This window comes from Ranitomeya variabilis, chromosome 5, assembly GCF_051348905.1.
Source record: "Ranitomeya variabilis isolate aRanVar5 chromosome 5, aRanVar5.hap1, whole genome shotgun sequence".
NCBI lineage: Eukaryota > Metazoa > Chordata > Amphibia > Anura > Dendrobatidae > Ranitomeya > Ranitomeya variabilis.
In genome coordinates this window covers 43,555,496-43,579,015 of record NC_135236.1, presented here as the reverse complement: position 1 = coordinate 43,579,015, position 23,520 = coordinate 43,555,496, and the positions used below count along the sequence as shown (strand labels likewise).

Genomic DNA, 23,520 nt, shown 5'->3' with positions numbered 1-23,520 from the left:
GAGCCTTCTGACTGTCCTGGTGTGGATTCTGTGGTGGACAGGTTGCAGCAAATTTGGACTCATGTAGTGGACAATCTGACGTTGTCCCAGGAGAAGGCTCAACGTTTCGCTAACCGCCGTCGTTGTGTTGGTCCCCGACTTCGTGTAGGGGATTTGGTTTGGTTGTCTTCTCGTTATGTTCCTATGAAGGTTTCTTCTCCTAAGTTTAAGCCTCGTTTTATTGGTCCTTATAAGATTTCTGAAATTCTCAACCCTGTGTCATTTCGTTTGGTCCTTTCAGCTTCTTTTGCCATCCATAATGTGTTCCATAGGTCGTTGTTGCAGAGGTACGTGGCGCCTATGGTTCCCTCCGTTGATCCTCCTGCTCCGGTGTTGGTTGAGGGGGAGTTGGAGTATGTGGTGGAAAAGATTTTGGATTCTCGTATTTCGAGACGGAAGCTTCAGTACCTGGTTAAGTGGAAGGGCTATGGTCAGGAGGATAATTCCTGGGTTGTTGCCTCCGATGTCCATGCTGCCGATTTAGTTCGTGCCTTTCATTTGGCTCGTCCTGATCGGCCTGGGGTCCCTGGTGAGGGTTCGGTGACCCCTCCTCAAGGGGGGGGGTACTGTTGTGAATTCCGTTCTCGGACTCCCTCCTGTGGTCATGAATGGTACTTTGGTTAGTTCTGCTCTTGGGCTCCCTCTGGTGGCTTCGAGCGGAACTGCTGGTCACTAGGTTGACTTTATCAGCTGCTCTCGTTATGTTGTTATGCTGCTTCCCTATTTAACTCCACTCAGATCGTTACCTGATGCCAGCTGTCAATGTATCAGAATTGGTTCGGATCTCTCTTGGACTTCTCTGAGGACCTGTCTACTCCAGCAGAAGCTAAGTCCCTGCTGGTTCATTTGTTGTTACTGCTGCCTGAATATATTTCTTAGCTCTGCTAAATTCTTGTCCAGCTTGCTATCATGATGTTTCCTTGCTAGCTGGAAGCTCTGGGGTGCAGTGTTGCACCTCCACACCGTGAGTCGGTGCAGGGGTCTTTTTGCATACTCTGCGTGGTTTTGTAGTTTTTTTATGCTGACCGCATAGTATTCTTTTCTATCCTCTGACTATTTAGTAAGTCTGGCCTCCTATGCTAAAACCTGTTTCATTCCTGTGTTTGTGACTTTCCTCTTAACTCACAGTCAATATATGTGGGGGGCTGTCTTTACCTTTTGGGAAATTTCTCTGAGGCAAGGTTAGGCTTATATTTCTATCTTTAGGGGTAGTTAGCTCTTAGGCTGTGAAGAGGCGTCTAGGGAGAGTTAGGTACGCTCCACGGCTATTTCTAGTGTGTGCGATAGGAGTAGAGTTTGCGGTCAGCAGAGTTCCCACTTCCCCAGAGCTAGTTCCGTTTTTTGAGTTTACTCATCAGGTCATTCCAGGTGCTCCTAACCACCAGGTCCATAACAGTACAACTGGCCAGAAAGTGTTAATGCATCTCAAAAGAGGGATAAGAGAAGTTCTGAACCCATTTTTTTTTCTTTGCAGTGTGTTTTGTCTCTCTTTTCCCCTTAATCTCTGGGTGGTTCAGGACACAGGTGTAGATATGGATATTCAAGGTCTGTCCTCTTGTGTGGATCACCTCACTGCAAGGGTACAAAGCATTCAAGATTATGTAGTTCAGAATCCGATGTTAGAACCTAGAATTCCAATTCCTGAGTTGTTTTCTGGGGATAGATCTAAGTTTCTGAATTTCAAAAATAATTGTAGACTGTTTCTTGCTTTGAAACCCCGCTCCTCTGGTGACCCCATTCAGCAAATAAGAATTATTATTTCTTTGTTGCGTGGTGACCCTCAAGACTGGGTGTCCTCCCTTGCGCCAGGAGATCCTGCATTGCTTAATGTAGATGCGTTTTTTCTGGTGCTTGGATTGCTTTATGACGAACCGAATTCAGTGGATCAGGCAGAGAAAATTTTGCTAGCTTTGTGTCAGGGTCAGGATGAAGCGGAGATATATTGTCAGAAGTTTAGAAAATGGTCTGTGCTTACTCAATGGAATAAGTGTGCCCTGGCAGCAATTTTTAGAAAGGGTCTTTCTGAAGGCTTAAGGATGTTATGGTGGGATTCCCCACGCCTGCTGGTCTGAATGAGTCAATGTCCTTGGCCATCCAAATTGATCGGCGTTTGCGCGAGCGCAAAATTGTGCACAGTTTGGCGGTGTCCTCTGAGCAGAGGCCTGAGCTTATGCAATGTGATAGAACTTTGACCAGAACTGAACGGCAAGAACACAGATGTCAGAATAGGCTGTGTTTTTACTGTGGTGACCCCACTCATGCTATCTCTGATTGTCCTAAGCGCACTAAGCGGTTCGCTAGGGCTTTCACCATTGGTACTGTACAGCCTAAATTTCTTTTGTCTGTTACTCTGATTTGCTCTTTGTCATCCTACTCGGTTATGGCATTTGTGGATTCAGGCGCTGCCCTGAATTTGATGGACTTGGAGTTTGCCAGGCGCTGTGGTTTTTTCTTGGAGCCTTTGCAGTATCCTATTCCATTAAGGGGAATTGATGCCACGCCGTTGGCCAAGAATAAACCTCAGTACTGGACTCAGTTGACCATGTGCATGGCTCCTGCACATCGGGAAGATGTTCGCTTTTTGGTGTTGCATAATTTGCATGATGTGGTCGTGTTGGGTTTGCCATGGCTACAGGTTTATAATCCAGTATTGGATTGGAAATCAATGTCTGTGTCTAGTTGGGGTTGTCAAGGGGTACATGGCGATGTTCCATTGGTGTCAATTTCTGCTTCCACTCCTTCTGAAGTCCCTGAGTTTCTGTCGGATTACCAGGATGTATTTGATGAGCCCAAATCCAGTGTCCTACCTCCTCATAGGGACTGTGATTGTGCTATTAATTTGATTCCTGGTAGTAAGTTTCCTAAGGGCCGACTTTTCAATTTATCCGTGCCAGAGCACGCCGCTATGCGGACTTATGTGAAGGAGTCCTTGGAGAAAGGGCATATTCGCCCGTCTTCATCACCGTTGGGAGCAGGGTTCTTTTTTGTGGCCAAGAAGGATGGTTCTCTGAGACCCTGTATAGATTACCGCCTTCTCAATAAAATCACGGTCAAATTTCAGTACCCTTTGCCTCTGCTGTCTGATTTGTTTGCTCGGATTAAGGGGGCTAGTTGGTTCACCAAGATAGATCTTCGAGGGGCGTATAACCTTGTACGTATAAAACAGGGCGATGAATGGAAAACAGCATTTAATACGCCCGAGGGCCATTTTGAGTACCTGGTAATGCCATTCGGGCTTTCAAATGCTCCATCTGTGTTTCAGTCCTTTATGCATGACATCTTCCGAAAGTATCTGGATAGATTCATGATTGTATATTTGGATGATATTTTGGTCTTTTCGGATGATTGGGAGTCTCATGTGAAACAGGTCAGAATGGTATTCCAGGTCCTTTGCGCTAATTCCTTGTTTGTGAAGGGGTCTAAATGTCTCTTTGGAGTTCAGAAGGTTTCCTTTTTGGGCTTTATTTTTTCCCCTTCTACTATCGAGATGGATCCTGTTAAAGTTCAGGCCATTTATGATTGGACTCAACCTACATCTGTGAAGAGCCTCCAGAAATTCCTGGGCTTTGCTAATTTTTACCGTCGCTTCATCGCTAATTTTTCTAGTGTGGTTAAACCTTTGACTGATTTGACAAAGAAAGGTGCTGATGTGGTGAATTGGTCCTCTGCGGCCGTTGAGGCTTTTCAGGAGCTGAAATGTCGTTTTTCTTTGGCCCCTGTGTTGCGTCAGCCAGATGTTTCGCTCCCTTTTCAGGTCGAGGTTGATGCTTCTGAGATTGGAGCAGGGGCTGTTTTGTCTCAAAGAAGTTCTGATGGCTCTGTGATGAAGCCATGTGCCTTCTTTTCTAGAAAGTTTTGCCTGCTGAGCGTAATTATGATGTTGGCAATCGGGAGCTGCTGGCTATGAAGTGGGCATTAGAGGAGTGGCGACATTGGCTTGAGGGAGCCAAGCAACGCGTGGTGGTCTTGACGGATCACAAAAATCTGACTTATCTCAAGTCTGCCAAGCGGTTGAATCCTAGACAAGCTCGATGGTCGCTGTTTTTCTCCCGTTTCGATTTTGTGGTCTCATACCTTCCAGGTTCTAAGAATGTGAAGGCGGATGCCCTTTCTAGGAGTTTTGTGCCTGATTCTCCGGGAGTCCCTGAGCCGGCTGGTATTCTCAAAGAGGGGGTAATTCTGTCTGCCATCTCCCCTGATTTGCGGCGGGCGCTGCAGGAGTTTCAGGCTGATAGACCTGACCGTTGTCCAGCGGAGAAATTGTTCATCCCTGATAGATGGACTAGCAGAGTTATTTCTGAGGTTCATTGCTCAGTGTTGGCTGGTCATCCTGGGATTTTTGGTACCAGAGATTTGGTGGCTAGGTCCTTTTGGTGGCCTTCCTTGTCACGGGATGTGCGTTCTTTTGTGCAGTCCTGTGGGACTTGTGCTCGGGCTAAGCCCTGCTGTTCTCATGCCAGTGGGTTGCTTTTGCCCTTGCCAGTCCCAAAAAGGCCTTGGACGCATGTTTCAATGGATTTTATTTCAGATCTTCCTATCTCTCAAAGGATGTCTGTCATCTGGGTGGTTTGTGATCGCATTTCTAAGATGGTCCATTTGGTACCCTTGCCTAAATTACTGTCTTCCTCTGATTTGGTGCCATTATTTTTTCAACATGTGGTTCGTTTGCATGGCATTCCGGAGAACATTGTGTCGGACAGAGGTTCCCAGTTTGTCTCTAGGTTTTGGCGGTCCTTTTGTGCTAAGATGGGCATTGATTTGTCTTTTTCTTCGGCTTTCCATCCTCAAACAAATGGCCAAACCGAACGAACCAACCAGACTTTGGAAACCTATCTGAGATGCTTTGTTTCTGCTGATCAGGATGATTGGGTGACCTTCTTGCCATTGGCTGAGTTCGCCCTTAATAATCGGGTAGTTCGGCTACTTTGGTTTGGCCTTTTTTTTGCAATTCTGGCTTTCATCCTCGTTTTTCTTCGGGGCAGGTTGAGCCTTCTGACTGTCCTGGTGTGGATTCTGTGGTGGACAGGTTGCAGCAAATTTGGACTCATGTAGTGGACAATCTGACGTTGTCCCAGGAGAAGGCTCAACGTTTCGCTAACCGCCGTCGTTGTGTTGGTCCCCGACTTCGTGTAGGGGATTTGGTTTGGTTGTCTTCTCGTTATGTTCCTATGAAGGTTTCTTCTCCTAAGTTTAAGCCTCGTTTTATTGGTCCTTATAAGATTTCTGAAATTCTCAACCCTGTGTCATTTCGTTTGGTCCTGTCAGCTTCTTTTGCCATCCATAATGTGTTCCATAGGTCGTTGTTGCAGAGGTACGTGGCGCCTATGGTTCCCTCCGTTGATCCTCCTGCTCCGGTGTTGGTTGAGGGGGAGTTGGAGTATGTGGTGGAAAAGATTTTGGATTCTCGTATTTCGAGACGGAAGCTTCAGTACCTGGTTAAGTGGAAGGGCTATGGTCAGGAGGATAATTCCTGGGTTGTTGCCTCCGATGTCCATGCTGCCGATTTAGTTCGTGCCTTTCATTTGGCTCGTCCTGATCGGCCTGGGGTCCCTGGTGAGGGTTTGGTGACCCCTCCTCAAGGGGGGGGGTACTGTTGTGAATTCCGTTCTCGGACTCCCTCCTGTGGTCATGAATGGTACTTTGGTTAGTTCTGCTCTTGGGCTCCCTCTGGTGGCTTCGAGCGGAACTGCTGGTCACTAGGTTGACTTTATCAGCTGCTCTCGTTATGTTGTTATGCTGCTTCCCTATTTAACTCCACTCAGATCGTTACCTGATGCCAGCTGTCAATGTATCAGAATTGGTTCGGATCTCTCTTGGACTTCTCTGAGGACCTGTCTACTCCAGCAGAAGCTAAGTCCCTGCTGGTTCATTTGTTGTTACTGCTGCCTGAATATATTTCTTAGCTCTGCTAAATTCTTGTCCAGCTTGCTATCATGATGTTTCCTTGCTAGCTGGAAGCTCTGGGGTGCAGTGTTGCACCTCCACACCGTGAGTCGGTGCAGGGGTCTTTTTGCATACTCTGCGTGGTTTTGTAGTTTTTTTATGCTGACCGCATAGTATTCTTTTCTATCCTCTGACTATTTAGTAAGTCTGGCCTCCTATGCTAAAACCTGTTTCATTCCTGTGTTTGTGACTTTCCTCTTAACTCACAGTCAATATATGTGGGGGGCTGTCTTTACCTTTTGGGAAATTTCTCTGAGGCAAGGTTAGGCTTATATTTCTATCTTTAGGGGTAGTTAGCTCTTAGGCTGTGAAGAGGCGTCTAGGGAGAGTTAGGTACGCTCCACGGCTATTTCTAGTGTGTGCGATAGGAGTAGAGTTTGCGGTCAGCAGAGTTCCCACTTCCCCAGAGCTAGTTCCGTTTTTTGAGTTTACTCATCAGGTCATTCCAGGTGCTCCTAACCACCAGGTCCATAACAGTACAACTGGCCAGAAAGTGTTAATGCATCTCAAAAGAGGGATAAGAGAAGTTCTGAACCCATTTTTTTTTCTTTGCAGTGTGTTTTGTCTCTCTTTTCCCCTTAATCTCTGGGTGGTTCAGGACACAGGTGTAGATATGGATATTCAAGGTCTGTCCTCTTGTGTGGATCACCTCACTGCAAGGGTACAAAGCATTCAAGATTATGTAGTTCAGAATCCGATGTTAGAACCTAGAATTCCAATTCCTGAGTTGTTTTCTGGGGATAGATCTAAGTTTCTGAATTTCAAAAATAATTGTAGACTGTTTCTTGCTTTGAAACCCCGCTCCTCTGATGACCCCATTCAGCAAATAAGAATTATTATTTCTTTGTTGCGTGGTGACCCTCAAGACTGGGTGTCCTCCCTTGCGCCAGGAGATCCTGCATTGCTTAATGTAGATGCGTTTTTTCTGGTGCTTGGATTGCTTTATGACGAACCGAATTCAGTGGATCAGGCAGAGAAAATTTTGCTAGCTTTGTGTCAGGGTCAGGATGAAGCGGAGATATATTGTCAGAAGTTTAGAAAATGGTCTGTGCTTACTCAATGGAATAAGTGTGCCCTGGCAGCAATTTTTAGAAAGGGTCTTTCTGAAGCCTTAAGGATGTTATGGTGGGATTCCCCATGCCTGCTGGTCTGAATGAGTCAATGTCCTTGGCCATCCAAATTGATCGGCGTTTGCGCGAGCGCAAAATTGTGCACAGTTTGGCGGTGTCCTCTGAGCAGAGGCCTGAGCTTATGCAATGTGATAGAACTTTGACCAGAACTGAACGGCAAGAACACAGATGTCAGAATAGGCTGTGTTTTTACTGTGGTGACCCCACTCATGCTATCTCTGATTGTCCTAAGCGCACTAAGTGGTTCGCTAGGGCTTTCACCATTGGTACTGTACAGCCTAAATTTCTTTTGTCTGTTACTCTGATTTGCTCTTTGTCATCCTACTCGGTTATGGCATTTGTGGATTCAGGCGCTGCCCTGAATTTTATGGACTTGGAGTTTGCCAGGCGCTGTGGTTTTTTCTTGGAGCCTTTGCAGTATCCTATTCCATTAAGGGGAATTGATGCCACGCCGTTGGCCAAGAATAAACCTCAGTACTGGACTCAGTTGACCATGTGCATGGCTCCTGCACATCGGGAAGATGTTCGCTTTTTGGTGTTGCATAATTTGCATGATGTGGTCGTGTTGGGTTTGCCATGGCTACAGGTTTATAATCCAGTATTGGATTGGAAATCAATGTCTGTGTCTAGTTGGGGTTGTCAAGGGGTACATGGCGATGTTCCATTGGTGTCAATTTCTGCTTCCACTCCTTCTGAAGTCCCTGAGTTTCTGTCGGATTACCAGGATGTATTTGATGAGCCCAAATCCAGTGTCCTACCTCCTCATAGGGACTGTGATTGTGCTATTAATTTGATTCCTGGTAGTAAGTTTCCTAAGGGCCGACTTTTCAATTTATCCGTGCCAGAGCACGCCGCTATGCGGACTTATGTGAAGGAGTCCTTGGAGAAAGGGCATATTCGCCCGTCTTCATCACCGTTGGGAGCAGGGTTCTTTTTTGTGGCCAAGAAGGATGGTTCTCTGAGACCCTGTATAGATTACCGCCTTCTCAATAAAATCACGGTCAAATTTCAGTACCCTTTGCCTCTGCTGTCTGATTTGTTTGCTCGGATTAAGGGGGCTAGTTGGTTCACCAAGATAGATCTTCGAGGGGCGTATAACCTTGTACGTATAAAACAGGGCGATGAATGGAAAACAGCATTTAATACGCCCGAGGGCCATTTTGAGTACCTGGTAATGCCATTCGGGCTTTCAAATGCTCCATCTGTGTTTCAGTCCTTTATGCATGACATCTTCCGAAAGTATCTGGATAGATTCATGATTGTATATTTGGATGATATTTTGGTCTTTTCGGATGATTGGGAGTCTCATGTGAAACAGGTCAGAATGGTATTCCAGGTCCTTCGCGCTAATTCCTTGATTGTGAAGGGGTCTAAATGTCTCTTTGGAGTTCAGAAGGTTTCCTTTTTGGGCTTCATTTTTTCCCCTTCTACTATCGAGATGGATCCTGTTAAAGTTCAGGCCATTTATGATTGGACTCAACCTACATCTGTGAAGAGCCTCCAGAAATTCCTGGGCTTTGCTAATTTTTACCGTCGCTTCATCGCTAATTTTTCTAGTGTGGTTAAACCTTTGACTGATTTGACAAAGAAAGGTGCTGATGTGGTGAATTGGTCCTCTGCGGCCGTTGAGGCCTTTCAGGAGCTGAAACGTCGTTTTTTTCTTCGGCCCCTGTGTTGCATCAGCCAGATGTTTCGCTCCCTTTTCAGGTCGAGGTTGATGCTTCTGAGATTGGAGCAGGGGCTGTTTTGTCTCAAAGAAGTTCTGATGGCTCTGTGATGAAGCCATGTGCCTTCTTTTCTAGAAAGTTTTTGCCTGCTGAGCGTAATTATGATGTTGGCAATCGGGAGCTGCTGGCTATGAAGTGGGCATTCGAGGAGTGGCGACATTGGCTTGAGGGAGCCAAGCACCGCGTGGTGGTCTTGACGGATCACAAAAATCTGACTTATCTCGAGTCTGCCAAGCGGTTGAATCCTAGACAAGCTCGATGGTCGCTGTTTTTCTCCCGTTTCGATTTTGTGGTCTCATAACTTCCAGGTTCTAAGAATGTGAAGGCGGATGCCCTTTCTAGGAGTTTTGTGCCTGATTCTCCGGGAGTCCCTGAGCCGGCTGGTATTCTCAAAGAGGGGGTAATTCTGTCTGCCATCTCCCCTGATTTGCGGCGGGCGCTGCAGGAGTTTCAGGCTGATAGACCTGACCGTTGTCCAGCGGAGAAATTGTTCATCCCTGATAGATGGAATAGCAGAGTTATTTATGAGGTTCATTGCTCAGTGTTGGCTGGTCATCCTGGGATTTTTGGTTCCAGAGATTTGGTGGCTAGGTCCTTTTGGTGGCCTTCCTTGTCACGGGATGTGCGTTCTTTTGTGCAGTCCTGTGGGACTTGTGCTCGGGCTAAGCCCTGCTGTTCTCGTGCCTGTGGGTTGCTTTTGCCCTTGCCAGTCCCGAAAAGGCCTTGGATGCATGTTTCAATGGATTTTATTTCAGATCTTCCTATCTCTCAAAGGATGTATGTCATCTGGGTGGTTTGTGATCGCATTTCTAAGATGGTCCATTTGGTACCCTTGCCTAAATTACCGTCTTCCTCTGATTTGGTGCCATTATTTTTTCAACATGTGGTTCGTTTGCATGGCATTCCAGAGAACATTGTGTCGGACAGAGGTTCCCAGTTTGTCTCTAGGTTTTGGCGGTCCTTTTGTGCTAAGATGGGCATTGATTTGTCTTTTTCTTCGGCTTTCCATCCTCAAACAAATGGCCAAACCGAACGAACCAACCAGACTTTGGAAACCTATCTGAGATGCTTTGTTTCTGCTGATCAGGATGATTGGGTGACCTTCTTGCCATTGGCTGAGTTCGCCCTTAATAATCGGGCTAGTTCGGCTACTTTGGTTTCGCCTTTTTTTTGCAATTCTGGTTTTCATCCTCGTTTTTCTTCAGGGCAGGTTGAGCCTTCTGACTGTCCTGGTGTGGATTCTGTGGTGGACAGGTTGCAGCAAATTTGGACTCATGTAGTGGACAATCTGACGTTGTCCCAGGAGAAGGCTCAACGTTTCGCTAACCGCCGTCGTTGTGTTGGTCCCCGACTTCGTGTTGGGGATTTGGTTTGGTTGTCTTCTCGTTATGTTCCTATGAAGGTTTCTTCTCCTAAGTTTAAGCCTCGTTTTATTGGTCCTTATAAGATTTCTGAAATTCTCAACCCTGTGTCATTTCGTTTGGTCCTTCCAGCTTCTTTTGCCATCCATAATGTGTTCCATAGGTCGTTGTTGCAGAGGTACGTGGCGCCTATGGTTCCCTCCGTTGATCCTCCTGCTCCGGTGTTGGTTGAGGGGGAGTTGGAGTATGTGGTGGAAAAGATTTTGGATTCTCGTATTTCGAGACGGAAGCTTCAGTACCTGGTTAAGTGGAAGGGCTATGGTCAGGAGGATAATTCCTGGGTTGTTGCCTCCGATGTCCATGCTGCCGATTTAGTTTGTGCCTTTCATTTGGCTCATCCTGATCGGCCTGGGGTCCCTGGTGAGTGTTCGGTGACCCCTCCTCAAGGGGGGGGTTACTGTTGTGAATTCCGTTCTCGGACTCCCTCCTGTGGTCATGAATGGTACTTTGGTTAGTTCTGCTCTTGGGCTCCCTCTGGTGGCTTCGAGCGGAACTGCTGGTCACTAGGTTGACTTTATCAGCTGCTCTCGTTATGTTGCTATGCTGCTTCCCTATTTAACTCCACTCAGATCGTTACCTGATGCCAGCTGTCAATGTATCAGAATTGGTTCGGATCTCTCTTGGACTTCTCTGAGGACCTGTCTACTCCAGCAGAAGCTAAGTCCCTGCTGGTTCATTTGTTGTTACTGCTGCCTGAATATATTTCTTAGCTCTGCTAAATTCTTGTCCAGCTTGCTATCATGATGTTTCCTTGCTAGCTGGAAGCTCTGGGGTGCAGTGTTGCACCTCCACACTGTGAGTTGGTGCGGGGGTCTTTTTGCATACTCTGCGTGGTTTTGTAGTTTTTTTATGCTGACCGCGTGGTATTCTTTTCTATCCTCTGACTATTTAGTAAGTCTGGCCTCCTATGCTAAAACCTGTTTCATTCCTGTGTTTGTGACTTTCCTCTTAACTCACAGTCAATATATGTGGGGGGTTGTCTTTACCTTTTGGGAAATTTCTCTGAGGCAAGGTTAGGCTTATATTTCTATCTTTAGGGGTAGTTAGCTCTTAGGCTGTGAAGAGGCGTCTAGGGAGAGTTAGGTACGCTCCACGGCTATTTCTAGTGTGTGCGATAGGAGTAGAGTTTGCGGTCAGCAGAGTTCCCACTTCCCCAGAGCTAGTTCCGTTTTTTGAGTTTACTCATCAGGTCATTCCAGGTGCTCCTAACCACCAGGTCCATAACACAGACTGGATGAGTCTGGTTCTGATGAGTTCTGAGCTGATGGCACTGATGAGCATCTTCCGATTTTGAAGGGAAGTCATCACGCTGTGTCTTTCATCCGCTGCATTAAGTTTCCTTGATCCACCACTGGGTCTATGGTCCTCAACGTTACCATTTCTTGGTGTGCTCAATGGTGAGAAATAAAGCCAATATAAAAGCCCAAGATGGAGGTGTCTGATTAGCTGCAAGTTTTTTCTGTAGCAAGAAAGTGACTTCAAACTATGTAATTAATAACTATCTAAAGTGTAAAGAAGAGCAAGGAGTCCTGGAACTGATGATACGGCCCCACAGAACCCTCATCTCACATCATCAAGCCTGTCTGGGATCACATAAGGAGACAGAGAGATCTGCACAAACTCATACACAGAAGATCTAGGGACATTCCTGCAAGATGTTTGGAACAACCTCCTGCTGAGGACCTTCAAAAACTGTGCACAAGTTCCTAGAAGAAGTGATGTAGGAAAAGGTCCCAAACATTGATTGAATTTAGATTCCTCTTTTGTTCCTTCAGTTTGCATTTTGTTAATTGCTAAAAGTAAATTAGTAATGTTTCTATTCTTGTAACAATTCTTACATTATATATTTTTTACTTTTGTACAGTAGTGTATAAAGATTAAATACTTTGACTAAATAGTCAAAATGTTCCTTCTCCATATACTAATAGGTTGTGTGCTTTTTCTACTTGACTAATTTAGGTTGAATAACCTAAAATCATGTTTCAAAATTGGACATAGACATATTAGTAAGTTCAGATGACATTGACCACTTCCTGTTCCCAAAAACTTTAGCTCAAAAGTTATGTTGTTGTTACTTTAGTTTATGTAACTGTTATGGGTCCTCTAGAGGGGAGAAAAATCATCTTCGAGTTAGTCTCATTATTTTTTCTAATGACCCCCTCCATCTTTAGCAAAGATGGACCTAAAGTGGCATGCTAATGTGATGCTATGAGCTCCAGTACTTCAGAAATACAGGAATATGTCAAGAGCATACTGAAAAGGTTGTTTTGATTTTATTGGGTTGTATTTTTGTCCAGCCACTTCACCAGTACTGCCACCTTGTGCCAGTCATTGCACTGGTTACCTATCCATTACAGAATACAATACAAACTTATCTCTTTCACCCACAAAGCTCTCCACAGTTTTGCACCACTCTACATCTTCTTCCTCATCTCTATCAAACTACTCATGCTCTCCACACCACAACTGATCTAAGACTAGCATCCTCCATAATCCGAACCTCTCAATTCCATCTCTAAGACTTCCCTCGAGGTGCGCCAGATTTCTGGAATGAACTAACTCGGACAATCCAACTGCCAACTATTACCCACGCTTTTAAGCATGCTTTAAAAACATACATCTTTAGACAGGCCTATCATCTCACTTCTCTAATCTCTTCCCTGTTCCCACTTTATAAATGTTCTAGTCATCTGTCTCCACATCCTCCATGCACCCAATAGCACTTGGTCACTGCACTTAGACAGATATTGGCTGATGACTGGATCATACAGCTTAAATTAAATGTCCCTTCTATTACAATGATGGCCGTACATGACAGCATGTTCTACCTGTCGTGTCCCCTCCATTTCCTTACAAATTGTAACCTTGTGAGCAGCTGGACCCTCACTCCTCCTGTAACTGGTGAACTACAGTATGTGTTATTCCATAATGTCTTTATTGCCTGTACATGTCCTCGCTTAATTACTGAAGTGCTGAAGAATATGTTGGCGGTATACAAATATTTTTTTATTATTATTATTATTAATATTATTATTATTATTCTGTAGGTGGACAGTTGTTTTAATTTTGTTTTTAATTTACTGCAGATGTGCCAAATAGGAATTGCATTTCTGATGAATTCAATGTTACAGAGACTGATAATCTGGAAAGTGAAGAAGGTAACTGATGTGTTTGAGGAGAGATGACTTTTGAAGAAAAACTCTGGCCAAAATTGACCCACTAAATCCACTACAGTTTTAGTTCCTCAGGGGCGGGGCATGGCACAGAGTTACTCACTTTGTTGCATTTTTAATCCCTTTGTCATATATTACTTTCTAAGTCCAGTTAGCATTTTATCACCCACACAGACACCTTGGCATGGGCTTTAGATCAGGCTAAAGCGCAACAGGTTATACTTGAAAATTTTCCCTCACCACATTTAAAAAACAGCTCCCACTCAGGGATTTAAAGAGGTTGCCTGATCTCAGGACTCCAATATTATATATGTGTATATATATATATATATATGCCATCCATATGTACGTATGTGACATCTGTGTGAAATTCTTGTATCCGTGTGCTGTCCATGTGGCCGAGTGAAATGTTTCAGCACCTAGGAAAAGCAATACAGTTAGCTGTTCCCAGGCGCCAGTTGCTGAAGGCAGCTCTCATCATTGTCACCTGGTCACCCTGAGATTAACGCAACCAGGCGACAATGATAGGAGTTGTATTATTCAGCATCCACATCATGTGTAAAATTAGGAATTAAAATCAACAAATGGCTTGTAATTTTCATAACCAGCTTGTAGTGGATTGTATTTTTCATAACCAGCAGAGGGAAAGCCCACAGCTGGGGACTGATGTTAATAATCTCAGAAAGGGGACAATATTCTAGGGATGCCAGGAATATTGCCGCTCTCCCAGGCTACCAACATCAGTCCTTAGCCAACCTAGAATTCACGCATCCATAAGATGTGCCAAATCTGGCTCTCAGCCTCGCTCTTCCCACTTGCCCTGTGGTGGTGGCAAGTGGGATAATAGGGTTGGAGTTGTCAGATTAGTATTGGCTGCTGACATCAAGCCCAGCGGTTAGTAATGGAGAGGCGTCTATAAGACAAACCCATTACTAACCCCATAGTCAAACTGTAAAAAAAAACAAAGTCTGAATAAAGTCCTTTATTTGAAATAAACACACCCCACCTTTTTTTATCCATTTATTTGAAAAAATGAAAAATAACAAAGCAAATTTATACTCATCTGTCTGGCAAGAAGATAATCAACGGAAGCCCATGTCTCATGTTCAGCCTGGCATCCAGCAGAGACACTGAGCTGCACGTGATAAAATTCTCACGCTGGCAGTGACGTCAGTGAGGTGAACAGAGTTCATCAGCTATGAACTTCGCTCAACATATTCACGTCACAGCAAGACACTGATGCTGCGCTATCATGTATCATGCACAGCTCAGTGTCTTTGCTTTCTGCCAGGCTGAACGCTCACATCATGCCAATGTTCAATATGGCATCTAGATGTAGCAGAGCTAGACTCTTTAAGGAACAAATGGATTATCTTCTTGTTGGACAGGTGGGGAATATAATTATATTATTATTATTTTTTGACTTTTACAGGGGACATGGGCATAGGTGGATTATCTTTTAATCGGACAGGTAAGTATAAATTTGCTTTGGTAAAAGGTGTGGGGAGTGTTTATTTCAAATACAATTTTTTATTCAGGATGTTTTTTTTTACAATTTGACTATGGGGTTAGTAATGGGGGCGTCATATAGACGCCTCTCCATTACTAACCCCTGGATTGATGTCAGATACCAATACAAAGCTGACACCAACCCCATTACCCCATTTGCCACCACCACAGGGCAAGTGGGAAGAGCAAGGCTAAGCATCAGATTTGGCGCATCTTCTGAACACGCCATTTCTTGCATGGCTAAGGGCTGATTTTGGTAGCCTGGCAGGGGGAGTCAATATCCTTGGCCCCTTCCCAGGCTATTAATATCAACCCACAGCTGTCTGTTTAGCCTTTGCTGGTTTGAATTTATAGGGAGACCCTATGTTATTCTTTTTGGGGTCCCCCGGTAAACTAGTCAGTAAAGGCTAAGCAATCAGCTGTGAGTGGTTATTCATAGCCTGGGAAGCTTTTGGGATATTGTCCCCTTTCCGTGATTATTATTATCAGCCCCCAACGGTGGGCATTCACTGTGGTGTTTATGAAATTTATGCGGGAGCCCACGACAGTTTTCAATTTAATTCTTAATTTTACACACAATGTACACAGCAGGTGCTAAAAACAACTCCCATCATTTCACCTGGTTGTGCTAATCTTAGGAAGACCCATCGACAATGATGAGCGCTGTCTTCAGCACACGGATCCTGGGAACAGCTAACAATATTGCTTTTCTCAGCTGCAAGTACGAGTCACATGTACACACAGATGACACATGGATGTGTTGGACGGCAAACAGATGTGACAGATGAACACACGGATGTGACACACGGACAGCAAACAGATACACGGATGTCACATGGATATCACATATGTACATACGAATGGCACATAGAAATGGACCCCGGATCTCACTAGTACTGTTTTTTACAGTACAGGAATCACCAGAACATGTGAAAGAGACCTTCCACAGTGCAATGGCAGCAAGAGAAAGGCTCACTGTGCAGGTGCTGGAATCATTTTTGGCACTTGTGCAGTAGAAGCAGCATGAAGGAAGGAGGGCCTGCTGCAGACTGAGCATAATTTCCTCCAGACAGGAAAACAATAGTTAGGTTGTGACCAGCTCCTCCAAAATCAGGAGTGAGACTGGTCACATACCGACGTTTGGTATCTAGGCAACAGTGCAGGATGCTGACAGTGAGTATATTGCAAACTGTCAGCATTCTGTAGCCTAGGTACACACATAAAGGATAATGAAATCCCGGACAACCTCTTCTCATTTTTCATGTTTCGCACCATTAACACAACAGCTATACTCACCTCCACTGCCTGCACTGTGCCAACACTCGTGATTCCTAAGCTTACATGGTTGCTATGTCATGTGAGCCCTGTGCCCAATCAGTGCCAGGGTCACTGTCCCCAGAAGTCAGGGCTGCAGCTGAACTCTGACTACTCCTTGATCCTCGATTGTTGCTGGAACGACGCCGGCACTGCTGGTGAATATAAGTGGTTTTATTTTAATGGGGCCAAACATGAGGAATTATAAGGAGTTGTCCAAGTAGTGGACAATCCCTTTCTCTACATTACCAGGACATGGCCATTTGTCCAAATAGCCACCATCTAGTACTGTAATTTCCATGTGGTGGCAACTGCAGGGGAAATATCTGCCTAGACAAGGGGACGTTATGGAAAAATTAGCCTTTTGCTGTGGGCACAGAGATGTTGATTTGTGGCAATGTGTTAATAGCAAGGAGCTGATCCTAAGGACCTTTTCTCTATGGTGCTGTCATTCCGGAAGGAGGTTATCTCAGTAGATAAATTCCCTCTTAACTACGCTTTCAGCTGTGGAAAAATCAAGTACTTTTTCGTATTACCAAATTTAGGAGACCAGAACATTTGAAAATATTAAGTGACACAGCACATAATGAGGCACACAAGGTTTGTTTTTATATTGCCTAAAACGTTTCACCTCATCTACAGAATTGTGCTTCAGCAAAGTCCCAAATGGTTTTCAAGAATTTTTCAATTCAGTGGTTGATGAGACAGGACTGGTTTGCGTTTCTCAGTGCGACCCAATGTCATGGAAATACACAAATTGTCAAGATGGAAGTTGCCAAATCCTGAACAATACTGGCCCACATTGCCTGTAAGTAACTGTTTAAAGGGATTGCTCAATCTCACTAGGCTTTAAATTGTGATTTAGTACCTGACTTTCATTTTCTACATGGGACAGAACACTATGAACTATATAATATTTACAATTTTCATTTTCATGTACAGCAATGAGAACATATACGCCCTTGGTTCTTCTTCTCTAATGATGGACATGACGGTTGTAAATCAGGTTAAAATCATAAGAGGTAGATTTCATAGACACTGGTACTATCACACTTCATAGTTAGGAAAAGTTGTCCTTGTGGTCTTCAAGTAGTTTGTCATGAAGTGCTCACCGATGTTAATATTGCCCAATAATACTAACCATGACCTCACCAATGATTGGCTGCTTTCTGCCTATCTTACTTTTTAGCATCTCTTCTGATGTCCCCCCCCCAGTGATTATCTGCAATCCATAGAGAAACCTGGCAATAAGTGCTCAATTTCACTTCAGTTCCATCAGAGGGACAACAAGGCATTACACAATGTATTGTCCGATCCTATCAATGGGTTGCTTGTGCAATGCAAGACAGGACAGGTCCTCCCAAATGTTCTTCAGAATTGTTCTCCACTTGGCAGCAAAAGATGAGATTCCTGAAGAGGGAACACGCTAATTATCAGAAGACAGAATTCATTTCAATGGTTATGAAAATGGGTTTTCTGATTTGGACAATTGTAGACTGTAGTTTATCTTGGCAGGAGAGTCTTCTCCAAGGTGTCTCCAATGTGTTACTTTGATCTTTCGAATGTTGTAGACCACCATTCAAGAATTCCTTCCTTTAAGAAAAAGAACCTCTGATATCAAACAACTTAAAGGGACTCTGTCAGCACTGAAAGACTGTTGAAACCAAGTACAGAAGGTCAGTTCTCCATGGCGGGGATAATAACTTAAATTCACCTTCCCACCTGCTTTGTTTCCATCTATCTCCACCCTTCTCTAGCCCTCTGAAGCTAGAGTTGTCTATCAAAGAAGAGGGTAGTTGTGGTCGATGCAAAATAAGCTGGTGGGAAGGTATATTTAAATAATTGGCCTCGCTGTGAAGCACGGAGCGTTGGGACTTAGTTGGAACAGTCATTCTGTGCTGACAGAGTCCCTTTAAAGAGTGGAAAGAGATTCATTTTACTGTTGGTTCGAGGTAGCACATTACACTTTTCCAAGGAACAGTAGATGATTATTTTTAGGATTTTAATTTAGATGTATCTAGAACTTCCATGTGTAGATACCTACAGATTTTTTCATCTTTCCACATCTTTGTTATATTATTCCCATTTGCTTTTATATATTTTATCTTCTGGTGGCAACTCTCTCTAGATGCCCGAGAACTGATCTATACATCTACACGTCACCCAACTGCAATGGAAGAATGTTAAAGTCTGGAGTCTATGGAGGTATTGGAGCAGCTATCGGAGTCCTGTTGATTATAATTTGTGTTGCTCTCGTCTTTGTCACCAGAAAGGAAAAAGACAAAAAATGGTGAGTATAGCATCCAGAAGGAAATGTTATAATTCACAAATTAATTAAAAAATAAACTGGATGGATGGTAACCAGTGGGATCTTGTTGGTTTGGAGAAGGATCGTGACTACTCAAGTCCTTCCTGACTTCTGGATCATTGTGATCGTGGTGGAATTTCCTATTGTCACCTCGTGGTCAGGATCTTGTGATGCCCAGGTTTGGAATTAACCAGATGGAACAAGTTGCCTATAACATTCCCCTTAATCTAGAACTTTGAGGAGAGTCCAGGTACTTAGGTGGCTCCTAGACCTAGGCAGTCTGCCCATTGACTACCTGGATAGGGTCTCTAGGAAGTGGAACAAGATCTAATCTGGATTCACGTCATACAGATTTTCCAATTATTTATATAGGAGTTGACAGTTGGTTCTTTTGGAATTCTATGGAGAGGGGAGGAGACAGACACAGACATTCTGCTGAAAATTCTCTTGAAATGTCACTTACAGAACTTTATGATCACCAAATGTCATCCCATATATAAATAATGTGTTTTTACTGAAGACAGATTTTAGCCGTTAATTGAGAATTTTGGAAATGAAAGATCAGTCTTGGGGGAGAAAGAAAGAAGCGGATTTTTCTGTTAAGATAAATGACAAAGTTTCTTATTCTTAATGTGTGCTATTAATTTATTGAATACAAAGTAAAAGGATGGATACTCTTTAAACATGACAGTAGACAGATCAGTCAGGCCAGGTGATAAGATTATTCATTTTAAAGGGAAACGTTAGTAAAAAGTTTCCCAATGTAGTGAGAATTAGTGCCGGTAACCCATATTTGTAAGAACCACTAGCATAAAAAGGAAGAAGAAGCCTGACCATTTCTGCCAATAATATTGTGGGTGGGTTCGTGTTCCACTGTTGAGATGAGATGTCTGGAGGAGATCTCCACTTTGGACAAACATGGCTTGTTAGAAGAGGCCCTTAATAATAAGCTGATCACAAATTGTTGCGATCAACAGTAATCTTTTTGGCAATAAGTGTTTAATTTCCCTACAGTGCCTCCACAGGTGATATGAAGCACTACATGGTGTCTATTCAAATCGCTGTTTTATGTGAAATTCTGGACACGACAGGGCCTCTAGTGTAGAAGACCCTTTTTGTAACCATCCATGACTGGTGTTTTATTTAGAATTCCCCAATAGAGTATATGAAAAAAGAGATGACCTTAACTATTCAGTAATATTTTTTGTTTATTTTTGGGATTTGTGACATAATTTTAGGGATCTGTTTGCAAATGATGATAAAATAAACTGGTTTGATAACATGGAAGAAGACGGGCATGTCGGTATCACCAATCTGGGCTCAGATATAGATAACGAAGATCAAGGTAAAGTTACCTCATTATTTATCTAAAATGGGTATTTTAATTTTTGTAGGGGAGGATGTAAATCTTTTCTGTTTGGAATGCCATATTCTTGTCAAAAATATCATCTGGTCTGACAGGAACAAGACCATTTTGGTTAGGCTTTAGATAGAGGTGGGCAAATTAGATTGATGTGAATTAAATACACCTCGAATGTTGCAAAAAAATAGGATTCACCCAAATCTAAATTTTATGTGATTTACTTTGCACCAATTCAGTGAAAAGGCGGCTGTCACAATTTTCTGTGGATTGGAGAGACAGAGAAAGAGGTTCAAAAGTAAAAAAAAGTATACTCACCTCACCACTCACCATCTCCACTACCGTAGTTCTCTGTCCAGTGCTCCTCTGGCTTTCTACAGCTCTGGACTCTCTGGTCTTCATTGCACTCTGTGTCAGCTAAGTAGGCCTCATGTATCATATGTCGTGACGCAGTAACGTCAAGATACGACAACATTCTTCACCCCTGACCCCGATTAGGCTTTGGGCATTGTGCGTTGTGAAGTCAAGAAGGGCATTGCCCAAGGTCTACTGAGAACATTGAGTGCCATGAAGTCCAGAAAAAAACAGAGTGAGAGGGACCCAGTGGAAGACAGAGCAGGGAGCTCTAAAGTCGAGACAAGTCAGTCGCAAGGCGAGTGTACTATTCTCTTATTTGTTAACCCCCTTTGTTTACAATAATTTGAGGTCTAAAGAGATCTCATGACATAGTTATTAAATATATTTGCTGTAAATTTAATTTCATGATCTGATTCAAGTAAACGGCTGAATTCAATTTTTGACAAAATTGCACATCGCTAGCTTCAAATGCTTTATTAGCGGCAAAAATATTTTTTAACTACTGACAATCATTTCAGTCCCATAAATGGTTAGACATGGTTTGTCGAGTTTGCTTTTGGGTGGTCTTAGTTTACTTTTAGATATTTTGATTTTATATGATCTAAAAATGAACAATAAAACTTACTTCAAGGTTTATCATAAAAACAGAAAAGCATTCATGATTTCATTATTTATAACGCCACCTGAAACTTTTCTTCATCTTATCTTCTCTGCAGATTCTGCCAAAAACAGCTTTTCATCCAAGAAAGAGAAGTTCAAGCCCAACATGGAAAGTATAGATAGCACATTCGAGGTGAGTTCATTGGTCAAATTCCTTGCTTTATCTCATGTTCAGCAAGTCGTTTGGTGGTCTTCTTAACTATTTATACTTTAAGATTGTTTTAGAGAAACAACATGTTGGTCTTTAAGGAAATGTAGAATTACCCAGCAGACTTCAAGTAAAGAGACGCACATACAGTCAATGATCTCAAAACCTGGCCTTCTGTGACCTACATACTGTATGGCTTAATATGACATATACAGTAAAAAGAGGCTCGTCTTTTGAAATGTAGTCAGTATATAAATATTTATTATTTCAACTTTTTATTGAAACATTTTTGGTTGATCTTTTCTCAAAAGCTTACCTTAATTTGTTCTGTTTTGTTTTTTTTTTCTAGTTCAAGATTGAAAGACCACAAGTCTCTGTTGGCTTAAAGTGACCTTCAAAATAATATGGGAATGGGGTCCCAAATTACTAGTTATTTACAACATTCCTTAGTAATGAACAATATTACATTTCAATAACCAGTATTGGACTGGTCTACTAGGCTATTGAAGAATGATCAGGCTCTAAAACATTGTCCAATGGTCCACTAGATAACAATCTCATGTGGAGTTGACTTTGGAACCAACCATTTGCCATTAGGATCTCTTTGTTATGGATAGATCAACACAAAGATTAAAATGCTACTGAGGTGATGGTCAGCTACATGTTTTTCTTCTGGATCGCCTCTGGAAAGCCCAAAGAACAGCAAAACCAATATTGGAAATATCCATAAGAGTGAAGACTCCATAATCATTACTTAGCTGTTGAATGGGAAGGTCAATTCTTCAACGTTATTGTCTTCATCTTAAATGAAATCTTACATGATCATTTGTTAGGGATCAATCCATGAATGTCTTGAATTATGTTGAATATGATGTCTAATGTCATCAAAAGTGAAATGGTTTCCTCTTTGAAGAACATCATATAAATCCATATAATGTGCAAACAGCCTTGAATGAATAAAATATTACATTTTAAGCCAACGTCTGCACCATAAGACAACATAATAGTCTTAGAACTAAGTTTTCATAGTCACCAGAACTGAGGTCTAATGCACTGTGGCCAAACAATTTTAAGTAATTTCAACTGACTCTTTCATTTCATCTCATCATTGATGACATCTTCCCTCCATCATATGTTCTACCTCTATCTGGAGTATACTCTTGGGTGTACTTTTCAATTCATGGACCCTCCTCTGACATGCCAATTTTCCATCCTGTCCTGTCTGTAATGATCTCTTCTGCTGCCGTCACTTTACACCCTTTTTATTTATACCTTATTATTTTGGCTTTTAATTTATTTTATTTTGAATATTCTTTACATTAAAGAAATGTATACAAATGTTTTGACTGTGAACTACTGTAACACAACCCAAAAATCTAAAATCCGTCCAAATCTTAAAAATTTGTATATAAGATTCTAAATGCCTCCAGAATATTTTACTTACCGTATTTTGCAGAATCTAGTTTTTTGTTGGACCTGTATAATGTGGTATAGATGTTTAGATGCATCTGAACACGGTAGGTGTGATTTCCTCGAATGCCCAGTGTAGACCATACCATTCCAGACCTTTAAATATTCTGAACAGGTAATGGAACTTGTTACCAATAAAAAGCATGTTATAACATGCAAAATAATTGGCGGCTCTTTTACCGAGCTCAGTATTCAGCTTTTACAATCCAAAATGTAGACTTTTTGCAGCACTGGCATCCCTGTGTGATTCCCTATCCTCCTCTCCTTAGAAGGAATGCTGACTTAATAATCACCCTGGCCCACGGCTCGCATTTTGTCCTGCTGCTGCAATCTTCTGGGGTTTGAGCACATCTGGCAGATCCCCGAGCACTGCACTTAGTGCCTGCATGCTCCTGGTCTCTAAAAGAGACAGCATGCACCATCGTAAAGTGTCCCCAGCCAACAGCTGGAAAACACTATTTAAGGCATCTCCACCTGTTGGGAGGTGTCTGAGCAATATGTTCACTCTGATTGTCTGCATGCTTGCTAATTCTCAAGTCCCCTGTTCTTGTAAACTAGCCATATCTGCCTGCACCTGCATACAGCCTATATACCAGCCATACCTGCTAGCATCTGCCGTACCTGCATGCTTATCAGTCATACCTGTCAACACCTGCATATTGCCTGTATACCAGCCGTACCTGCTAGCATCTGCCGTGCCTGTCAGCATACCAGCCATTCCTGCCAGCTCCTGCTGTTTTATCCTGTATACCAGCCGAACGGGGGTCCCGTTGGACTGAATCCCACCCGGTATACGCCACCTCCATACTCTGTCGGTAAGCACCTGTTTGGTTGCCAATATTTTTGGTGTAGAGGGATGGATCTGCGTCCCCCAGGGTTTACCTTATGTATATGGGTGGCTGCCCTTCTATTAACAATTTAATTATATTTCTCAGGTGGTGGACTATACTGGTGGGGACTC

At 43.1% G+C, this 23,520-nt stretch overlaps 1 protein-coding gene across 2 annotated transcripts in view; it reads left to right on the top strand.

Annotated features, from left to right (window-relative positions):
* LOC143774308 (uncharacterized) overlaps positions 1-23,313 on the top strand; it is a 38,015-nt gene extending 14,702 nt beyond the window's left edge. The window contains exons 6-11 of one of the 2 annotated variants that reach the window (XM_077261755.1): positions 13,347-13,418; positions 16,899-17,064; positions 18,385-18,546; positions 19,803-19,909; positions 20,998-21,074; positions 21,439-23,313. In XM_077261755.1, coding sequence (XP_077117870.1) covers positions 13,347-13,418; positions 16,899-17,064; positions 18,385-18,546; positions 19,803-19,909; positions 20,998-21,074; positions 21,439-21,480 — 626 coding nt within the window. In that variant the 3' untranslated portion in view covers positions 21,481-23,313. The remainder of the gene's footprint in view (positions 1-13,346; positions 13,419-16,898; positions 17,065-18,384; positions 18,547-19,802; positions 19,910-20,997; positions 21,075-21,438) is intronic. The other variant, XR_013215512.1, reaches the window with a different exon arrangement.
* The last annotated feature ends 207 nt before the right edge of the window (positions 23,314-23,520 follow it).